The 22935-nt window shown below is 46.4% G+C and overlaps 1 protein-coding gene across 1 annotated transcript in view; it reads right to left on the reverse strand.

The window, feature by feature from the left end:
* Nucleotides 1–13914, reverse strand: part of ASIC4 (acid sensing ion channel subunit family member 4) — a 210355-nt gene extending 196441 nt beyond the window's left edge. Inside the window, exon 1 of the mRNA XM_053400840.1 lies at nt 13220–13914. Coding sequence (XP_053256815.1) covers nt 13220–13852 — 633 coding nt within the window. The 5' untranslated portion in view covers nt 13853–13914. The remainder of the gene's footprint in view (nt 1–13219) is intronic.
* Nucleotides 13915–22935: the final 9021 nt, after the last annotated feature.

The following is a 22935-nucleotide window of genomic DNA, read 5'->3' on the forward strand; positions in this document are numbered from 1 at the left end:
AAATGCCACGTCTGCATTATCTGGATGACCCTTATAAGAGCTTTGCAAAGTGGGTTAGTTTTATTTATTTATTTATTGTATTCATTCATACATTATACCATGCCCTTAAACGCAAAGGAGCCAAGGATGGAAGACAGAGCCGTGATGAAACTTTTTTTTTTAAAAAAAAAATTAATCTAAACAGTTTTAAAACACTTTAAACAGTTCAACAACAGTAGCTCAACCAGTGATTTCAAGGTTGCAAAAAAACAAAACAAAACCCACATACAGTGTCTTTCAGTGTTGAGTAAACAAGGAATGTTTTAAAATTTATTCTGAAAGTCAACAATGAGAGAAACAAGTGCACTTCATCAGGGAGAGTATTCCACAAATGGGGAGCCACCACTGAAAAGGCAGCCCCCAGTGGGGGCACCACCAATGAGGCCTCACTTGCCTCACAATCATAGAGTCTGAGATGGTTGATATCGGGGAAGGTGCTCTTTTAGGTGATTGAGTTCCAAGCCATTTAGGGCTTTATATGCTAGCACTAGGGATGCGGGTGGCACTGTGGTCTAAACCACTGAGCCTTGGGCTTGCCGATCAAAAGGTCGGTGGTTCAAATCCCCGCAACAGGGTGAGCTTCCGTTGCTCGGTCCCAGCTCCTGCCAACCTAGCAGTTCGAAAGCACACCAAAAAGTGCAAGTAGATTAATAGGTACCGCTCTGGCGGGAAGGTAAACGGCGTTTCTGTGTGCTGCTCTGGTGTCAGTGTTCCGTTGCGCAAGAAGTGGCTTAGTCATGCTGGCCACATGACCCAGAAAAACTGTCTGCAGAGTGGACAAACGCTGGCTCCCTTGGCCTGTAAAGCGAGATGAGTGCCGCAACCCCAGAGTCATTCGCGACTGGACTTAACTGTCAGAGGTCCCTTTACCTTTATGCTAGTATTAATGCCTTGAATTTAGCCCAGTAGTTCACAAGCAGCCAGTGCAGCACTTTCAAGACAGGCCCCAATTACACTGCCCCACTTACCAGACCAGCAGTTGCATTCTGTGCCAGTTGCAGCCTCCTGATTATTTTCAAGGGCATGGAGAAGTGAGGCCAGGCTATGCTGACCCACAAATGACTATAGCTGGCAAATCAGCCTAAGTTGGGCATAAGAGCACCTAGCCACAGGAATCATGTGGGATTCTAGTGACAAGCTGGAATCCAGGAGTACTCCCAAGCTATGAATCTGTTCTTTCAAAGGGAGTGCAACCCCTGCCAGGACAGATCGCACACCTAATTCCCAAACACAGGAACCAACCACCCACAGTACTTCGATCGTATCAGGATGCAGACTCACTGTATTAGCCCCCATCCAGTTCATCACTGCCTCCAGACTCTGGTCCACAGCCTCTCTCGATTAAGAAGGAATATGTCATCAGCATATTGATGCCACTATGCTCCAGATTCCTGGACAACAGTTCCCAGCTGTTTTTAACGTCCAAGCTAAATGGCATAGGAGACAGAATGGACCATTGTGGGACCTCACAGCTCCAAAGCCATGAAACCAAACAGTAATCTCCAAGTACTACTTTTTGGTGGCGATCCTGTGGATAGGATAAAAATCATCCTAATACAGTACCTACAACTCCCACTTCCCTAGGTTGCTTCAGGAGAGCACCATGGTCAATGGTGTAAAAAGCCAAGGAGGGATCAAGGAGAACTACTACGGTCACACTTGCCTGTCTCTCTCCTGATAGAGTTCATCAATCAGAATGGCCAAAGCTGTTTCAGTGCCAAAACTGAGCCTGAAACCAGACTGGAGTGGATCTAGATAACCTAGATGCATTTTCCTATTACATGTGGAGAATGCAAACTGGGACAGCACTTTTCAGCAAGTAATTATGTGGTGGGTTTATGGCAGATACAAGATTTCAACCAGAGGATTCTGACTCATAACATTAGTTTCTCAGCCACTATATAAACTGGCAGGGAACATCTATTGTACCTACACACATAGTCTAATATCACATACAGAGAGAGGAAGTTTCAATGAGCGAAACAGTTCTGAAGACTTGAGGAGCAGGTGCTAGTAATGAATTATTGCTGCTCTTCTGTGATACAGAAGCCTGATCTATCCTACCCTGTGATGACACTCTTGTAAAAATCCATCGCTACCTCATCAACTTCCAGCAAGGTAGAGAGCCAGCAAGTGCCACAGCTGGCACAGTAGGTAGGGAAGCATGACAGCATTCAAAAGTCAAGCTCCAGCACTTCATACAGCACCCAAGAGATGGCCCAGCATCTTAGACTATGCTAAAAAGCAGAGGCCAAATCTCTTTTACCTGTTTAAGCTGAGATGCCAACCACAACCTCTCCCCTCTCCACAAGGATGGGTATATGGCCCAAGTCATCCATGCCTTCAGAACTTCTCAGATCTATTACTGAATGCCCTCTCTGTGGGACTCTCTTTTAAGATGGTTTGGAAATTGCAGCTGGTACAAAAAAATTGCTGCCTGGCTAGCTACCAGGGAGAATATGTTACTTCAGTGCCGATGAGATTGCACTGGCTAGCAGTTTCCAGGTAAGAGTCAAGATGCTAGTCTTAATCTTAAAATGCCTCCATACTCAGTGTCAGTCAAGAAGCAATTCCTTATATGCGACCTGCTCCTCCTTCTTGATCTCTCACTGGCATTTGATACCATTGACTATGATATCCCCCTGGACTGGCTCTGGGGAATGGGAATTGGGGACACTGTGTTACTGTGGTTGCAATCCTGCTTTCAGGACCAAATCCAGAGAGTAGTATTGGGAGAGTGCCTTTCGGCCCCCTGGTGGCTACGTTATGGGGTGTCACAGGGGACTATCGTATCTCCACTGCTACAGTGAGGGGGGAAAGTATTTGATCCTCTGCTAAATTTGCCGGTTTGCCCTCTGAAGAAGAAATGACCAGTCCATAATTTTAATGGTAGGTTTATTGTAGCTGTGAGAGACAGAATAATAACAGGAAAGCCCCCAGAAACCCAGAAGACAAAAGTCAGAGATTGATATATATGTAGCAGAACTGTAAATGTGAGGTTCCTTCCAGGGGAGGCCCTTCAGCTCTGGTGTTCTTTAGCTTTAGAAAATCCCTATTTCAGCAAGCTTTCACGCAGGCCAGATGTGTTTATTTACAGTATGCTGCAGGTCACTGAGATGTGTTTATTGGTTGTTTTAATGGAATGTTGGTATTTAATCCTGTCCATTCTTCTTCTTCTTCTTCTTCTTCTTCTTCTTCTTCTTCTTCTTCTTCTTCTTCTTCTCCACCATGAGTTTTCTTTTGGGCATTAAAGTCGGGCATACACCTATATCCAATGCATATAGCTAACAAATAGATTAGCTAGCACCACCAAAGGAGATGAGATTCAGAACCTTGGACAGTACCAGAAGAACAAAACATGGACAGTACCAAGGACAGCACCCGTGTCTTCACTTTAGGTTTGGAGGCCCCAGAAATCACCATTATGCAGCTCCAAACAATGAAAGAGGTGCCTCTCTCCAATCTAAGACTGATGCAAGGGACATATTCTGGAGAATAGATACCGGTACATCTCAAATGGAAGCCTTGCTTCGTGCTGCATGCAGGCCTTGTCCTATCTTTCTCAGCACTTGAGTGTGTCATATTCTGTATGTAGTCCCAATAAATCACTGATGCTATGATGGATTGGTGACGGGAATGCCACTTATAGTCCTCCAGTGACCAAATGAGCATGGGTGCCCATTGCTAACCTTTTGATTTCATTTAAAATAAAATAAAATAACAAAGAACTTGGCTTCATTGGGGTCAAAACAGAAAAAGGAGTATATATACAGTATATATCTCCAAATCAACACAGTGCCCTCCAGCGACATTAGCCATATGCTACAGAATGATAAAGCTATATGCTTAAGCCTTAAGCTATATGCTTAAGGAATGAAAAAAGTTGGACATAACAAAAGAAATAGGTTGACCCAATAAGGGGTGTATCCAAAAATTACATTTATTAGGACCAACTAAAAATGTCACAAAGTAGTCATCCAAAACTTGTCACCCACCTATTCTTACAGTGGCAGAGTGGGTGGAATAATACTGTCTCCAAGACTGAATTACAGAATGTAATACAATGCATTGCTCATGAGCATCCTAAAATAGTTACAAGGATACACAGCCACATCCTGGAGGTGTCATTACCATTGCACCCTGCTTTCAGAGGAGCAGTTTCTGTGTTCACTGTGGGTGGGTGGTGGCCAGAAGACCAACACTGTCCCCAATATTTGGCACATTTATGCCTAGGCATGGTGAGCAAAGTCTTGATAGGTTCAAAACCATTCTGCTTCTGACAGGAGACTACATTTTCACGGACAGAAATTAACAAAAAGCCTTTGTGTTCCTCCAGTTTTCAGGTTCAGTTCACATTGTTGCAGCATTGCATGAAGCAGGGGGTAAAGGTGGGTGGAACTGAGGCTTGATCCAATCTCACAGCAACTACCCGACACTTTCCCCCTCACCCATCCACCCATCCACCCACCCACTGCTGTTATCCTCCAAACCCCCAGCCACCCATGATCTGGGGAGGCTCTGTACCCTCTAGAAAAAGTGACTCTTTCTCCCAGGGATCAGCAATGGTCAAGGAAGTGACTCCCCTGGCAGAGCTGTCAGGCATGCCCCAGCGAATATAGGGACAGTCAGCTTTGGTTCTGGCTCATTACTAGGAGATTAGTCCCCGATCCCAAGTGGCCTGGCCCAGGGGACAGGTATTCTGGGAAGCAGGAAAGGTTAATTTCAGGGAGATTAGGCTTGTGCCTCAGTGGGACGTGAAATTGAGGTAAATCTGTTCATCTGAATGAAAGGAACAGCTGCAGCACGCAGCAGGGGGAGCGGCTAAAAATAGCCTGGTATTTACCTGTCAGAGCCTGGACATGCTCTGGAGAAAGCACCGTGGCATGTTGGGAGCATGTCAGTGCCAAATGCCTGCACTCTGAGGAACGGGATGGGGCCACAAACTGCTCTCAAGCAAGTCCCTCCCACTCCTCACCATTTTGGGGCTTCAGAATGTATGGAAGAAGGGGAATGGTGCCTGTGTGTTCTGAAACCAGCCAGATCATTGCCAGGATTTCTTCACACCACCCAGACTCCTAGCTAAGTCTGAGTTGGTATCACGGAGTTGGTTGGTGCTGATGGGAACTGTGGTCCAAAACAGCTGAGGATCATCAAGTTAGAGAAGGCTGTTCTACGCCAATGTATAAGCAACCACCCCCAACTTGATGCTCGCCAGGTGATTTGGACAGCAGCACCATTGACCTGACTAAGCTAACTATGCTCCCATGTTGCTAAGCAAGGTGGAAGGGGCCAGTTGTGGCACAGATAAATGGGCATGCTGCATTTCCTAACTGCCACCACTGAGCAATGCCTGAGCAGTGCCTGAGTGAAGATGCGTAAATGTTGTGACACTTATGCTCACACAACAGGAATTCATAGCTCTGTGCCTAGCAGCTGAAGTACTGACGTTTCCCCCCACACAGGCCTTTGGACAGATGCAGCCCTTGCAGTGAAAAAATTGGAACTTCCTCCAGTAGTGTGTAGCACACACCCTTCACACAACCAGAAATGGGTGAGCAACCTGTTAACTTTCCCTCCCTTAAATTATTTTTCTATGAAAACTGCTGGGGCGGGTGGGGGGGGGACATCACTGAGTCATTCCTCTCTCCCACCTTCCTCTCCCCAGAGCTTTATGATTGTTGTAATCAACTGCATGGAGCTGGAGACAATGCTGATGGCATGAGTTGGCCTTGGGAATGAGCTGCTATTTGGACCATGCTGGCACCATTAGGGCTATGTGGAAGGCAGGCTCTGTCAAGGTGATGAGCCTGCGATTGCTTGAATCACAGCTCACTGCGATACCTCTAAAGTGGTTCTTAATAAGATTGTGTTCGGATTTCAGGGGATTTGTGAGTGCCACCCAGCTCCTTTCTGTTCATTTGCTGCGTACTGGAGGGAGGAGAGGAGGAGCAATCTCTGGGTCAGAAATGGCTTAGAGGCCTCATTCACCCACCAAGCTTGTTAGGCAGAGTGGTCTTGAATAAACATGAAGGAAATTTGTTGTGGAACACTTCAGTCTTCCTGGACATTCTGCAAGAGCCTTGAAAGTCACTAATTCAACAGAAAGGATTCCAAGAAAGACTCCAGCAAAAAAGCAGTAGGCATTTGTTTGTTGATTTGATACTATCACACCTTAGCTCAGTAAAGATGGGTTGACCAACCCATTACAGGAAGCAAGGCTGCATATACACCATACATTTAAAGCTCACCCGCTCACCCTGAATCTTGGGAAATGTAGTGTGTTAAGGGTGCTGGGAACTGTAGCTCTGTGAAGGGTAAAGTACAGTTCCCATGATTATCAGGCAGGGGTGGGGGTTGCTTTAAATGTATGGTGTGTATGCAAACTGATTGTACTCCTTAAGGTGTTTCTGCTCTCTCCTGTCCACTTTTGTCTCTGGCTCTATCCACCTTTGGCCCTGCCTCTGCCCACCACTCGAATGCAAAGCCCTAACAGGCTGACCCTGAGGGAAAGCAGCCCTCAACAGATAGAAAAGCTCTCCACACTTGCAGTACGCCATTCACCTCACTATGCCAGTTGGGAGTGGGGCACACCTACTTATTCTAATTCTTTTCACTCTGTTTGTGGATCCCATTTTGGGTTTGCTCTGAAGTGACAACCCCCCTCAAACACTGCTGGGCCTTCCAGCTTCAGTCTGTAATGTCACTGTCCCAACGCATCTGTCTGGACCCACATATATGTGTGGAGAGAGAGAGAGAGAGATGAAAACTGTCCACTGCAGGTAGTGCTTCATGAAGCTGCTGAAATGGGCTCCGGCCTACCAAAGCCTCTGACACAATAAATTTGTTAGCTTTTAAGGTATCACAAACACAAAAACACAGGTGCCCTTGTTGCTTTTATGAAGGACATAAAGCATGTCACCTCTCTCCAAGGTATCTAACTGTCACCAACCTGAGATAAAACCCTTCCTCAAAGAGCCCCCTTCAATCAGCCCTCCCGCTTGCCTTGCTATCACCTCCACCACCCTAACTAGGGACTGCGTTTACGACTGTGAGGCCCAAGTGGCTGGAGATTTGCTTCCCATTCAACACCAGCTGAACCAAACTGACAAAGAGTTTTGTGCCCTCTTAAAGGATAGCAGATTTATTGTGGCATAAGCCTTCACTTTTTTCAGCTTAAGTTTTACACAGAGCAATGTCACAGACTGTAGACTGGATTATGTGGAATCATGCATCTGAACTGTCAACATGAGGGAATGTTTTTCAGGAACATGTGGGCCAAGATATATGCACCCGTGTTTCTACATGGCCAAGGCTCCACAAAGCTGACCAGTTTACTTCAATTACCCAGCCATTAGCCACACACACAACCCATCATGTCCTCCACACTTCTCTGCATAGCAGACGTGGAGAATCCCCTTGCCACATCAGACCTTCTTTGTCTGCTAGCCAGAAGTATACAGGCCTGGGGCATGAGGAATGTCCCACACAGGCATTCTGTAGGAAGTTGCTCCAAAGACACTTCAAGCACAATGTCCCAGAGGGATCTATTTTAGCAAACTGCATTCAGTGTGGCAGGTTTCCTATGCTGTGTGGCAATCACCTTTATTTTGACCTGTGGTACCAGAGCACCTCAGCGGGATAAATCGTATTACTTACATTCTTTCCTCCCTCTTCAGGTGCAGGCACTGACATAGGTCTCCATTGCAAAGGCCTTCCATGCTTCTACCCTCCTCTGGTCTAACCCTGCAATACCCACCAGCCATGCCATATTCCAGCTTCCCTTAGTGAAATGGTGCTGTGTGTGTGTGTGTGTGTGTGTGTGTGTGTGTGTGAGAGAGAGAGAGAGAGAGAGAGAGAGAGAGAGAGAGAGAGAAACAGAGCCATTCCTTTCTCCCAGGTGCCAGCTTTATTCACCGGAAACATTCCCATCAGCATCCATTGATCACTAGCTTTATGGCTCATAATCCTCGCCCCATTGACTCTGGAAAGGCAGGCAAAGGAGGGGGCAGGATGTGGGACTCCTTTCTCGGTTATTACGCACTTTGAGCAGGGGCCCTTCCTCCTTTTTCCTCCTACCCTGGCAGCTTCTCTGGGAAGCCAGTAGTGAAGGGAAGAGGGTCACTTTCCTAGCAGCCTGACAGGTGCCTGGTTGTGTGACAAAGGGGGGAGGAGATGGGCTGACATGAAAATACACCATTCCTGGCAGCAACATGTATAAGCAAGTGTTTCTTTCCACAGGCACTGGAAGTTCATAAGGACACTTTCATGTTCATCCCCCCCCCCCCCAATTTCCACCTTCTGATGTGTGTCCCACCAAGTCAGACTTGGCAGCAACAGACTGGCAGTGCCCTTTTCTTTCATATTTGGCAGTAGCACCATCAAGCTAGCAAGTTCTCTGCGGCTCCATCCCGGAAATGTTCCTGGACTAATGCTGTGAGAAAGGTAGCACCCGCATGCGTGAATATGGTTGTGGCATCAACAGGTTTGCGACATGCTGAGGGGTTCCATCTGGGTCAGTGCTGAAGTGGCAACATGGGGTATGCTGTGCGTCAGGGGTCTGATGGCACTGTTCCCTTTTGTGCCAGGTCTCAGAGTCAGTGCCAGCTGAATCATGCCTGTCAGCCTGAGCACACCAGATTCCTTGTAGTTGAGCCCTTAGGAAAACATTATGGCTGGTGGTGTTATCCCGGGGTCCTCCTGGCTTAAAGACCAATTGTTTTTCAGAGGATGATTCCTGCCTTAGATGCTGATCGCCCAAAATAACTGCTGATCGCCCCTTACACACACCACAGCCTTTGCTTTGCCTCTGAAGCGCTGGGATGCGATGAGCGCCAGCCGGCTGACACCTGTGCACTGTACCACACGGCAGCCTCACTTTGTTCTCATTATCGCAATGAGTGGAGCCGTCACACTGAATTAAGGCCCTTCCTGTGCATAGCTCCGAGCCACTGAGCACACAGCAGCCACCAGCCACAAGGGCTCTGAGTTTCGGCTTGCAGCAGCCGCTGTCTCCACTGCCCAGCAGCGAGTCTTGCCATATGTCTTTCCCAGAACCTGGGAAACAGGGCTCTCATGCATACACACTGCGCACACCCACACCCCACCCCATGATCTGTGTGATGAAGGAAAGCCAGAGCTGGGGGCATTCTTAAAGGTGCAAGATCCTGGACTTGATGACCCTAGATCACGGCCCCAAGGAAAGCTCACAGTCATCGCAGCTTTGCTGCCAAACCTGTGGACTCTAGAGGAGCAAGAGCTCCCTTCACAGAGAAAAGTGACCAAAGCTTCCATTCCAGCTTAACCCTTCAAACCCAGATTGAACCCATACCTGAATGAGATCCAAATTTTGATACAAATGGGTCAGTATGTAGAAAAAACAGCCCCAGATTCAGGCAAATGATAGAATGGACTGCAGGGGAGGGGAGATAACATGCCTGTGCTGTTTAGGGGCAAAAAAAACCACAAACCCATGCAGTTGCAAGTGCTGTACCAGTCCCAAATTAGCCCTTTAAGAGATAGGCTGCGGGGGGGGGGGAGAGAAAGAGGGAGGGGGGAGAGAAGATTTCTGCCTGCCCTCACTGCTGAATTACTTTGCAGAGTTAGCACACAGCTTGAAAGCTGTCTGTGTATTGAATCCTTGCTGGCAGAGCAGGCTTACTTTAGTTGCAATCACACACAGAGACAGTTGGTATGGAAAATAAGAAAGCTTAGGTTTATTACAGGATATGCATACTAGAATAGAAAAGAGTTATTAGTTACAGCTAAGTTTGAGATGCAATGGAGTCCTGCTTGGTCCTTGCAGTCAGCAGAGATACATTGCAAGATGACCTCTCTCCAAGAAAGTCGGAGAGAGAAGAGTAAGAGAGGCAGGAAGCAAGTGCTGCAACCTGAGAATATCAGTCTAGCATCAAGGAAAGGTCAGCATAGAGATAAAAGGACAGTAAGGCAATTTAGGAATCTCAGAGAATCCCTTTTCTTCCTGCTTCAATCCCATGCAAATCCCTCAACAAGCTAAGTTGCATCCCAACATTTCCAACACTTAGTTGGCCACATTGATATGCACCCACGTCACTGGGCCCTCCTAGGCTCTGCCAGCTCCCTGCCATTTGCCAAGTGTTCAAGCCCCTGATTTGTAGCTCACAAAGGTTACCCTGAAGAAGAACCACTGCACTCTGATGTCTAGAAAAGAGGCAACTGGGATGTACCATTTAAAGACATGTTCACACAAAACAGTCACAACCACACCTTAGCCCAACTGGCCCCCAGTGTCAGGATAGACGATGTTCCATTCTATATGCAGATAGGATCTGCAGAACCACATCCTCTACCTGCCCTTAAGAATTTCTCTTACCCTTCAGGGTGCCTCCAGACTGTCAGTACTTTGCAAGAAGGATACAAGCGGATAGTCAAACTTTAGGGTTGTGTGTGTGTTCCCTTGCTGAGAACAGCCATGCACAGCTAAGGCACAGTGTGGAGCTTTTTAAAAGCCCTTTTGCAAACAGCCCCATGTTGTTCTTTAGAACTGTAGAGGCTGCCTTCCTCTACTTCCTCCCTCCCCCTGCCCCTGCCCAGCTGTTCCACCTTCTGACAGCCCTGGATTGACCTGGGTGGGCTGACCCAGGACAATCTGGTGCTATCTCAGTCTGACCCAGCCGGTGTCCACATCCAACTCAAAAACTGTATACCTGAGTGGTCAACTTGCTATGGAAGTTTGCATATCATATTGTGTAATATAAAAGTACATTTCCTTGACTTGGATTGATCTCAGCCACTTTTCAGAAGAATCTGGCCATGAACAGAGTGGATTGGTTGGCCCTGTGATGTCACAAACCCACTACCCCTCCTCCCTGAAACAGCTTTGAAACTCTTTTTAAAATTGATTTTTCCTTAGAAACAAACAAACAAACAGCAAAATGACAAAAAAATTGTTTCCCTGACTAAATGTTCGTGCTGTGCTTTAAAGAAAAAGAGTAGAACATTCACCTGAAGACTGGGGGTTAGCACAAGACGGACGTCAGAGACTTTCATTTGATTAGCTAAGCACATCTACTAACTATGTTGTAACGGAAGAAAAAAGTATGAACCTATTTTAAAGGTGTATCTATATACACCAAACCCAAAATGAAGGGGTGTGCAATAGAAATGGCCAAGGAGGCTATGCCACAATCCATACCAGTGGTGCCTAACTGACCTGGAGTGCTGATTGGCAGGAAGCTGGGAAGGGGGCTGGCGGATGCTGGCAGAGATTTGCACCTTCCAAAGCATTCTTGATTTTGCAAGCAGAGATAATGAAACGGCTGTTTTGCAGCAGGCTGTGGCTGCCTGCAGGGCCAGATCAAGTCTTTCTCCACACACACACACACACACACACACACACACACACACACACACAGAGAGAGAGAGAGAGAGAGAGAGAGAGAGAGAGAGAGAGAACTTAATTCCATTTTATGGGGGGGGGAGAGTCTCATCCAAATGGGAAGGAAGATAGCAGGAGGCAGACACCTACCATTTATCCAAAGGAATACAGACACATCCTCGCTCCAGTGTCAACACTAAGGGATAGAACACAGGTGGCAATGAGGAGCTCCCAGGGCCAACCCAGGCAGAAGAGGCGGACAAGGCAAGGAGATCCATCACACCCAGGACTACTTCCTTGGGCTTCTTGCCCTTCTTTCTGGAGCGGGTGGCTCAGCAATAATAATGGGTGAAACGTAGTTTGCATGTGTTTTTAAGGCATAGGGTGTACACAGCCGTAGTCTACTGTCCAAAAGTAAGTCATATGTATTGTTCTGCCCGTTTTTTTACTCTGGTCCTTTGCATCACCAGCAAATAATACCCCTAAATGTGGCCATTAAGCTGAAAAATGGTTTCCCACCCCTTGTCTTAGTAGCTGGAAGGCTGATGCTAGGGCATGAAGCACAGTTATCCGCTTCCCTAGATCTCTTGCGAAGTCAAGGAGCTGAAGATTCTCAGTTTTAGGATCCCAAATGAGTTTGAACCCTTTCCAGATTTAGTTAATAATAATAATGTAGTAATAATAATGTATTATTTATACCCCACCCATCTGGCTGGGTTTCCCCAGTGACTCTGGGTGGCTCCCAACAGAATATTAAAAACACTAATTGTTTCGCTAGGATGAAAGGAAGTGGTTCAACACAATCTGTGGGCCCAAACTCTGAAAAAAGACTTTGCTCACAGTGTATAGCCTGGAGTATCTAACCATGCCATGAAGTTTCTTCCCACATCAACACACAGGACCCTTGGCTCATCCCAGCCAAAGCAGTCTGTTCTTCCCACTACTGCAAAGCCCATTACTGAAAACCAAACACAAACCCCATTCCCTGCCGCTCTGCTGTTATTGCCTATCACTGTGAACAGAACCAGGATCCAAGAATGTTCAGATTCATTGTCATACTAGAACAACTCTTCACAACCCCCTACCCAAAGAATGACTTGCAGCATCAAATATTGTTTCACAGTGAGATGAGAAAAGTAATGCAGGTTCTCTCTAAGCCCAGGGTCAGGGACACTGATGAGATGTAGAAATCTGAGGTTTTGAAGCCTTTTCTGAGTGAAATCCTAAACAGCAATATCTATGTAGCCAAAAGGAGATGGAGGCAGAAGTGATCTGCATGATTACCCCCTGGCACTGGAAGAACACTTTAAAGATACAACCTCAGAGTGACTAGAGTCCGGCATGTTTCATTAGCTAGCGATTATAGGGAAATGTGCCTGATCCCCACAATGGCCACAGGCTACAGAGCACACAAACAAGGGTGAACAGGAGAACTGAGAGAACTTAGTTCCGGTTTGTGAGAGGAGCGCTGGCCTAGGAGAGACTAGTGAGCTTTTTAAAAAGAGCTTGGCCTGAATATGGCATTTCAGTCATTTGAAAGGTTTGGTGTGGATCAAATTCTCCCCTCAATACAGTGATGAGGAAGCTGTGGCCCTTCCAACTCCCACCTGCCCCAGCCTGCACAGCCAATGGTCAGGGATAATAGGAGTTGTTGACAACACTGGGCAGGCCACAGGTTCCTCAGCCCTGATTTAACAGAAGGAACAGAATTACCAGTTATTTGCTTGTCCCTAGCCTAGCTAAGAATCTATGCTACCCATTCCATGAGCACCATGAGGTATTCCCACTATCCTCAGCAGAGCAGCGATGTGGCGGTAGACTCACTGTTTCGAAGTCACTGGCATTGCACGACTCATTGCCGAAGCTGCACAGAACCAGCATCTGGTCCATCTGGTGCCCAGCGCGGTCATGGAGCTCCGTGAAATTGAATGGGAGGTTCCTTTCCCCCTTGCTCTGCATTAGCTTCTTACTTAGCACCTCCCGAATGTCCCCGTCCTCGCCCTTGGACACAGCAATCTTGTCATCGCCATCCAGGAAGCCCAGGTACTCTCCAGCCCAGTAGAGGTCATGGCCAGAGAGTTGAGAAAAGCGAAGAGGGTTGAGATTGCAGATGGTAATCGCTGGGAAAGTCAGACTGGGGAGGGTCTCTTCTTCCAGCGTGGTGTCGTGAGGATACTGAAAGTAGAAATCCACTCGGTCTGCATAGACGTGGATGAGGAAGCCAAGGGAGCCCAGGAAGGCCACGATCCACAGAAATTTGCGGCCTGTGTTGCACCCATGGCGGAAGATGTGGCTGATGCCATGGAGCGTTGAACTCCTGGCAAACTCTTCCAGGCTGGGGGCAGAAGTGGGTGGGTGTACCACATGGGAAACTTCCTCAGTATGCCGGACTGCTTTGGGCAGAGGGGAGCAACTGTGCCAGGAGGGTATCTCCTCTGTCCATGTAGGCCCTGGCATACTTGCAGTGCCCTCTTGAAAATAAAGGATAGGTACAGGCCCCACAAAGGCATGCAGTTAACAATCAGAAGGCTCTGGAGTTTGGATGGGCTGGTGAGTGTTGCAGCGGCCCTCTCTGTCTAACAACAGGGCTCACTTACAGCAGCGTAGTATTAACAGCCACGGGGTGGGGAGGAGCTTGGCCTCATGCCTCGCCTAGGGCCCCTCCTGGGAGCTGAAAGACAGTAAACATGTTCATCCAGGGCAATTAGCACTGCCGGATCCCGGAAGAGCCTGTGCCAGATGAGGGGGAGCAAATGCGTCCCTCGCAAACCGCAGGCTGAGTCCATCTCGGTCTCCTGGGACTGGGGCTGCTAATTAGCCTGAGGCATCATTGATTCACTCCAGCACTTAGTGAACAGGGCAGGTAAGCAAGCATATCCAGCCCTTGAAGAACAGTCCAGCAGGGAGAATGGAGGGCTAGGTCGTTCTGCTTCTTTCAGTGTGGTTGTGTATAATGGAAAATAAATACTTGAGTTGGAAGTGGGAAAGGTAATGGCCTCCTGGGCCATATGCCCATAATCAGGAAGGAGTTGGGACCAACCAACCAAGGTGGGCCTGCAGGCAAAATGCAGCAGCTCATGGGGCAGAATGTCGCCACCATGTTGTGCTGCAACTGAAATGATTGCACTGGCTGTCAATCAGCTACAATGCAAAGTTCAGGATTCTGGTATTGATATACAAAGTCTTATACAGCTTGAGGTGAGGATACCCAAAACACCGTCTCACCTCTTAGATACCCAAATGATCACTGTGCTCTGCAAAAGAAGGCCTCCTGCTGATGCCATTTCACAACAAGGTCCCCTCCCTAGGATGTCAGAATTAGACCTTTAGTGTGGATACACCTGCCCTTTGAAACTCCTTCCTGTTACATTCCAGACAGGTACCATCTCTGTTGTCTCTTAGGCTCACTGAAGACCTTAGTCTTTTCAGCAAGCATTTTAAGTAGAGTTTTTATTATTATTATTTCACTCTGCTTTTGAACTAACATTGTTCTTATACATGTTTTTGCTAAATCACTTTGGGATGTTTCCTGGGAAGGAATTTGTAAATGAAATGTTATAAATACCTAAAAATAAAACTTCTGTGTGAGCCCTACCTACCCTTAGGGCTATGAGCATCAGCCTGAGGGATTCTAATGAGCAGACCAGGACCCAGGTGAATGGCACAACTCTACAAATTACACCCTGAAGTTCTGAAGTTGTCCCCTTAAGTGGATCCATACCCACCCACTGACCTCTTCAGAACTTAGGCAGCTTATAGCCCTGTTCATAGCAGCTCCTGTGGAAAAGTGTGGGTCCCCAGCAGCCTTTCTAGGGCCCCAGCTGCATTATACATTTAAAGCTGAATCCTGCCTTTAAAAAGCCATAGTTTCACACACCCACACACCCGAAGAATCCTGGGAACTGTGGTTTGCTGAGTTGTTAGAAGGCCCCTATTCCCCCTACAAAGAGTTACAATTCTCAAGAGTGGATTAACAGTCAATCCCTCTTTCCAGGGAACTCTGCAATCTGTACCTCTGTGAGAGGGGTAAGGGTCTCCTAACAACTCTCAGCATCCTTACATAACAACAGTTCCCAGGATTCTTTGGGGGTAAGCCATGGCTGTTTAAAGTGGCAGGATATTTAATGTATAGTGCAGATGGGACCAAGGTCAATATGTGGGTAAGTACAATATATGGGTAAGTACAGGCTGCTGTGGACAGATGTTTTCAAGCTTTGGGGTAAAATAGATTTAGTCCCTCAATTTTAGACATGAAGAAATCCCTTCTAACTGTTGCAGCTTAACACATGCTCATTCAAACTGACAGCCACAGTTGTGGTGACTAGGGAATGTCTGGGCAGGGCTCTCTCTAAAAAAAGGAAAAAAGGAGGAAAGGGGTTGGGAGTAATCACAGCAGGGTTTAAAATGCTTGGGAGAGAAATCCAGATTCATTGGATCAGCCTTTGCCAACCCTGTGCCCTCTAGATGTGACCTCTACACCAGCCCAGGTTGATGGAAGTTGTACACCAAAAATTCTAGAGGGCAAAGTCTGCTCTGGACAGTCTACTATGCATATGATGATAGTTAAAAAGTGAAAGGGTGGGTTGCCAACAGCCCCAAACACATGTCTCACTGCATCAGATTAGAGGGACCCAGAAATGAGGGTATGAACCTGGGAATCTTACTCAGAGTATGGAGATTATAAAGGAAAGTAGAAGGCATGAATATTTGATTTAGTTCACAGTGGACTAGACATATACCGTAATTGAATGAACAAACAAGCTTTCACTTGATGGGTGAAGGGTAATTGATTTGAACTAGGAGCTGGTGGGGGGTAAAGGAACGTCTCCTAGGAGAGAGATGGGAAAGAACGGCTAAAAGCTTTTGAGAGGAAAAGTATTTAAACAGAGATAGAATTATACAGTGCAGGCATGCTGAGGCAGATCAGGGAGAAAGCCAGATTTACCTGGATCCTTTAATGCAGTCTCCTGGGAGAGAGGCAGGGCTGGACAAGGGCTGCAATTTCAGGAGTCATCCCCCCCCCACTCAAGGGTGCCAGTCACTGTCCCCTCACCATTTGCCCGTTCTGCCAACCATACACCCACTTCACTGACAGTGCTTCAATGAGGGAATTTTAGACCAGGGATGGGGAACCTGTGATCTTCCAGATGTTGAGGGTTTTCAGTTCCCATTATCTTTGGTCATTGGTCTTACTGGCTGGGGCTGATGGGAGTTGGAGTCCAAGGGCCTGCTTTAGATAATGGATGCAATGGTTGTATGGGAGGGCAGAGGGGCTTCCCTTTTTTTAGATGGCAACGTCTTACTACTTCACACTTTCAAATGTTCAAATGTTCAGCTGTTTTGGAATCCCTCCTGCTGAGTGGGCTGAGTGGTAGCCTGGACTTCTGCCCTAATACAGTACCACTGTTCACAGACGCTGTTTTCAATAACTGCGTCTCACCTTCCCATACTCCCTTTGGCCACAGTTTAACCTGCTGCTCATTCACACTCACGTTCTGGGGATGAGGGTGTGGATAGATGATTCAATTACTAACAACTTATGGGGGGTTGCAAGAGGATTAGGACTGACCATGCTGTCTTATGAATTGCTTCCCATATACACCTTTGAAAGGAATTATGTCCTCCCATCCTTCAACCCCCAGGACTGCTTGAGAAAGCTGATGAAGAAGACCCTTTGTTACCCCTCAGCAGATGGTAACTTCTTGGGTCTGGGGAAATGAGGCTCCTCCGTTAGACACAGGCTCCCAGACAGCAATGCTCAGATTCAGCATGATCCACCTCCCCATCTCTCTCTCTCCACACACACACACAGAGGCACACACTTTCAAGCAAGGCTTTAAATCCATTAGCTTTGCATAATTAGATTTTTCTCAATTACCAGATTATGATAATTACTGGCTCGTTTGTAACAGCTAGCTCATAATCCGGTATCATTGCACTTGGAGACGAGCCAGGTGCTGTGTTGTGTCGCTGGAGCAGTGAGAGTGTCGGCACCAGCAGATGAGCCAGGAGACTCCACCAGAAGAGACTGTGCAGCCGACACTCACCTTGGCCTGGCACTTGACTGATAAGAAAGAACGGCTTTTGCCTGGGCACACCGCACGGCTCCCTCTTAACTATCTTAAGAAACATGAGAAGAGCCCTGCTGGACCAGGTCAGGTCACAGGCCTGCTCTGCTATTCCAGAAGCCCATTTCCACAGTGGCCAACCAAATGAATATGGGAAACCCACAGGAAGGACCTGAGTGCAACACCACTCTCCCCACTTGTGATTCCCAGCCCACTGCCTCTGACCCTAGAGGTGGTGATATAGAGCAATCACAGGAGACCAACACATGGGAGAAAGTGTGAGAGGTTCCCATCAGTACACTCAGGCAATCTTCTTGCCCTCCACACTGTCCTTTTAGCATGGGCCATTCAGGGATCCTTCGCAGCACTGTGTGCTGCAAAGTGGAGCCCAGTCCTCACACTGCTGCAGCTTTTCTTGTTCCTTGGTCAGCAGAGCTCTGGTGGGAGATGCACCTGCACAACTTGTTTGTTATGAGGATTCTTCTAAAGGTTTCCTCTCTTTCAAAACACACATACAAATCAAACCCAAACTTAGCTCCATCGTTCTCGTTTAGCCACTGGTTGGAACTTAGACAACTGGGGGATCAAAAGAATGCATGTTGCAGCACCAGTCACAAGAAACAATCAGTGCAGGCAGTTAGCTACAGATTTTCACTATGTCAGTGCCATCTAGCCTACTCTGTCTCCTAGTCACTTCATGCACGACTCATCTATTATTAGTAGTAGTAGTAGTAGTACTTTTTTCTTTAAAAAAATGTTTAGGGTTACTCTCATTTTGACTCAAGAAAATCACCATTTAAAGTTCAAATTGGGGAAAAAACATACAGTAAATGGACAAAAGTACAAAGATTCAAAAAATGTTTAGGAGTATGCGTACCCCTGCATCCCCCCAGAAAAAAGCACTGATTATTATTATTACCCACCCTTCTTCAGCAGGTCCCAGCTCTTTCTTGCTTCCTCAGGAGGACACAGCGGGTTACAAAATACAATAAATAACCTTGACAAGAGGTCAAGAGGTATAGGTTGGTTATTTTTGTTTATTTACTAGTAAGAAGATAAGCAAGCACATGCTTATGGAATGTGTGTGTGCGCGCGCACTTGAGTGAGTAGGGTGAATGTGTGTGCATGTGTGCATGCAGAGCAGAGGTTGATAGATACGCTGCCCAAACCATTGGCAGCTGGCTTGCACAGAAGTAGAAAGATAATCAAAATAACATAGGCATAACTGACCTATAATTCTAAGGCTCTACTAAACCCAGTGCAAATTCCAGAATCCAAATTAATGGTTAGTTCTGAAAACAGCTAAAAGAAAAGTATTGTGTGATCATTTCACCAAAAGTACAACATAGTTGGAACTACTAAACACGTAATGTATCTGCTTCTCTAAAGTGTGCAAGAAAGAATGATCAGTGCTCATTTGCTGATCTTGAAAGTAGATCTGCAGCACACTCCTATGCATATTTTCTCAGAAGCAAGTCCCACTGAAGTTAATGAGGCTGACTCCCTAATACATGCATTCAGGATTGCAGCTTTAAGGAGGGACACATGTTTTATTTGTATTTCATCTCATTTTCGTAAACTGCCCTGGAAACACTGCTGAAGGGCAGTGTAGAAATATTTTACATAAAACAAATAAATCATTGTGTCATTCTATTCTTACAGCCTCAAGACTTCCCCCTGAATTGCCATTATCATATTCTAGTGCTTCTACACTCCCTTTCGGTGCACTCTGCAACCAGTGCACACCCAGCACTGGTTCGGGAGGCAGTGTATATGTGATGTTAGCCACAATCCATATTTATCCTGCACTTTTTAAAGGAAATACTGTACTTGGATGTGCTTTCCCCCCAAACCAGCTTCAATCCAAATTGAAAAAAAGAATGCCCTCGTTGCATCGTAATCCAGGAAGGTGAACACAGTCTTAAGGCTCTTCAGAGAGGTTGAGGGTGTTGCTTTTCTGCAATCAGCTGGAAGCAGAATTATAACGGTGGCTCTACACAGCCCTTAATATCTACTTATTTACTATATTATACTCTACCTTTCAGACAGATATCATCTCCCCAAGCAGTTCACAGCAATTCTCTCCCTCCTACAAAAAGAGGTCGTGCCCTCAAGATTACAAACTTAAGAAGGCATACAAAAGAGTAGGGTGGAGAGGAAAGACGCGGGAGGGAGGCCAATTTGACAACGACAGAGCAAGGCAGTTGTGCCTGACCCAGGACCCTTCACGCCCCTGGCTGGAAGCAGATTAGGCTTCCTCAAATTCCTGAAGTCCCAGGGGTAAGTGGCTGTTGCCAGCAAGTATTCTTTCCCCTGCAGCTGCTGCTTCTCTAGCCAATGGCTGAGGTCAGGCTGGTCTTTCCCATGCCCATTATGTTTTGTGCAGGTGGGAGGGCTGCATTCTCTCAAGGGCTTCCCACAGATCCTCCTCCTCCTCTGGTCAATGGCTGGAAGCATAATCATCACCACCCCAATTTTTGTTTGCTTATAAAATAAAACTAAACTAAACTACTAATACGAATATATAACATATAATTTTGTATTATTTATAAATAATTTATTATTATCATCATCATTATCATCATCATCCAACAAGTGGGATTGCTCTGGCTACATGTAAGAAACTGAAGAGCAGCTTGCGGCTGGAAGGTATGAGGAACTGATTAATGACAGCAGGAGTGCGGCACTTTTTCAGTCGCTTCCCGATAACCTTATGGGGGCCACATGTCAGTGGGGGGTGGAACCAGAGACAACAAATGGGTGATGCAACAAATGTGAATTTTACATTTGTGCAATTTGCTATTTTATACACACACCTGCTTTCCTTTTTCTAGGGCCTAGGCAAACAAGAAGCATGATTAGGGCTCAAGGGCGCATTCCAGCTAGGCAAACACAGTCAAAGAAGGTGCAAAGCAGGACCAGCACACGTGTGGCCTGAGAAGGACTGTGGCCTCCTGGGTGATGGATGCTGCCTGGGGAACACCTCAAGGGCCAGACAGAAAAGCCTTTGGCTTGAGGTTTCCCACTCCTCAATTAAAGGGCCAGTAGCTGAGAGAAGCCTCACTAGCGCTGTGTCAGTCCCCAGACAGGCTGGCACAGTGACTGCATTTTATATTTTTCTAAAAACCCACTGAGTCTGAAAAAAGGTTGGTCAACACAGAAAGCAAGCATTGTGCAACAGTTTGGCAATGATCTCATCTTGATTATTTGTAAAAACTGAGTAAGCAAACGATTCTGGAGAAAATGGCTAATGGAAGCAGTGCTTTCCTAACTGACTTTTGCACAGTTCACCCTCCCTTCAACTACTATTGTTTTCTGGATGCCCTCCACCTGCCAAAAAAAAATTGTATCCTTAGGAAACAAATCAGTGCACCCTTAATTGAAAATGGCATATGGCGGAGGATGCTTTTGGGCCCATGGGGTAGGGAGAGTTCTTATTATTAATGGATAGCTCCTGCAAGATGTCAGCATAATATGCTTCTGCCATTGAAAGTGGAAACAGAACTAGTAAGAAATAGTAGGAAAAGGTAAAAAACCATTCAAAACAGTTGGGGAGGGGGATGTATATAAATCTATAGGCATCCATACTGAATGTTCTGTGTAGCTTGTGTCACCCATTTCAAAAATCTGGTGGGGAAGGTGAGTACACAAGCACACAAACACACAGACATATGGACAAGTGTGGTATATGAATCAATTTTCCATCCACACAAGAACAAAGTAAAACATTTAGCATGGCAACTTGGTAAACAGACCAAAAAGAAGGGATATGATTGAAGTATGCATAATTATATAATGAAGAGGGAATCGTTGCTTACCCTTCCACTTAATGCTGGCACAGGAGGGTACCTAGTGAAATTAGTATGCATGCCACAAGATTGATTGAAACCAACAAAATGCAACATTTTTTTACAGAGTTTGTTTGTGAAACTTTCCACTTCTAAGTCTTTGTCCATGTGATCAAATGAGATCTCGCCCCTCTACTTTTCAAACCCCACCCCACCCTGGTTCTTCCTCTGCCAGTGCTTGAATTAAGTGGGGAGCAGAGGAGGCCCCAGTCAACCCTGTTAGCTCCTATTTCCAGAAGGCTACAAGAGGACACAATGTGGGGTTGGGTGGAAGGTGAGTCCTGAGGATTTTTGCACAGGCCTCCCTACCTTCTCCTCCATGATTCAAACACTGCTCTGTACTCCTGCCCGGGTTCTGTGCTCTACTGACAAGCCAAATGTCAATCTTTTACTTAATCCTCATTATTGCCTCTGTGCCCCATCAGTGCCCCCCTGTCTCTCAGCACCCTTCCATTAGAAAGCTTTCCTATATCGGACTACCTTCCTCTAATATAATTTCCCAGCACCTCTCAAAGACAAATCTCTTCTTCAGCCTGGCTTTTCTTGGAGCTGACCGTTCTTTACCTTTTGCGTTCTTTCGCTTAATGTGTGCCACCTTCAATTAGATTGTAAGCCTGCGGGCAGGATTGTCATATATTGTGCATCTCCTGCTGGTTTTAGTTGCTTTAATGTGTGTGTGTAGGGGGTGGAAGCAAACAAAACATTAGGAATTATTTGGAAAAGGGTTGAAAAACAGGGAGATGCCATCATAGTCTCAAGGGATAGTTCAGTCAGTACAGCATGAGATTCTTAATCTCAGGGTGGTGGGTTTGAGCCCCACATTGGGCAAAAGATTCCTGAAATGAAGTGAGCTGGACTAGGTGACCATCGTCACCTTCCAACTCTATGATTCTATGATCAAAACTACCTGTTTTAACTCTGGAGTGCAATTTTCAGCCATTATATGTTGTTTCTTCCAAGGCTGTTGGTTGAGACCCAGAGGCTATGCCTTCCCATCCTATCGAGGATTGTGTGGGAGGCTTAGGGGTCCAGCCAGCTGGGGAAAGGCAGGAGGAGTGCCCAAGGAGCCCAGGGAGAGGCAGGGCATCAAGAGATGAGAGATTGTCCCCTCATCATCCCAGGAGAAATGCAGACCAGCAATTCCCACAGGAGAGGGATTCTTGCACATAACTGAGCTTTCTCTGCCTCTGCCCAAAACCTTGACAGGTAGGCAGGGAAACTTGTTGGGACAACTTTGTAGAGCCCATGCAATCTTTTTGCTGCTGCTCATGAACTCCTGACCCTTGTGCCCTTGCTCTTGTACTACATTTTTTGTTATTACTTCTTTCCCTTGTAAGAGCATATGGACCAGCTGCTGCATTTGTACCATTAGGCTGCTGTAATAAAACTTATATGCAGAATTTATCATGCCAAAGGCTGGACTGGATGAATCCCAAGCCGGAATTAAGATTGCCAGAAGAAATATCAACAACCTCAGATATGCAGACGACACAACCTTGATGGCAGAAAGTGAGGAGGAATTAAATAACCTTTTAATGAGGGTGAAAGAGGAGAGCACAAAATATGGTCTGAAGCTCAACATCAAAAAAACTAAGATCATGGCCACTGGTCCCATCACCTCCTG

Source organism: Podarcis raffonei, chromosome 1 (genome assembly GCF_027172205.1).
Source record: "Podarcis raffonei isolate rPodRaf1 chromosome 1, rPodRaf1.pri, whole genome shotgun sequence".
Taxonomy (NCBI): domain Eukaryota; kingdom Metazoa; phylum Chordata; class Lepidosauria; order Squamata; family Lacertidae; genus Podarcis; species Podarcis raffonei.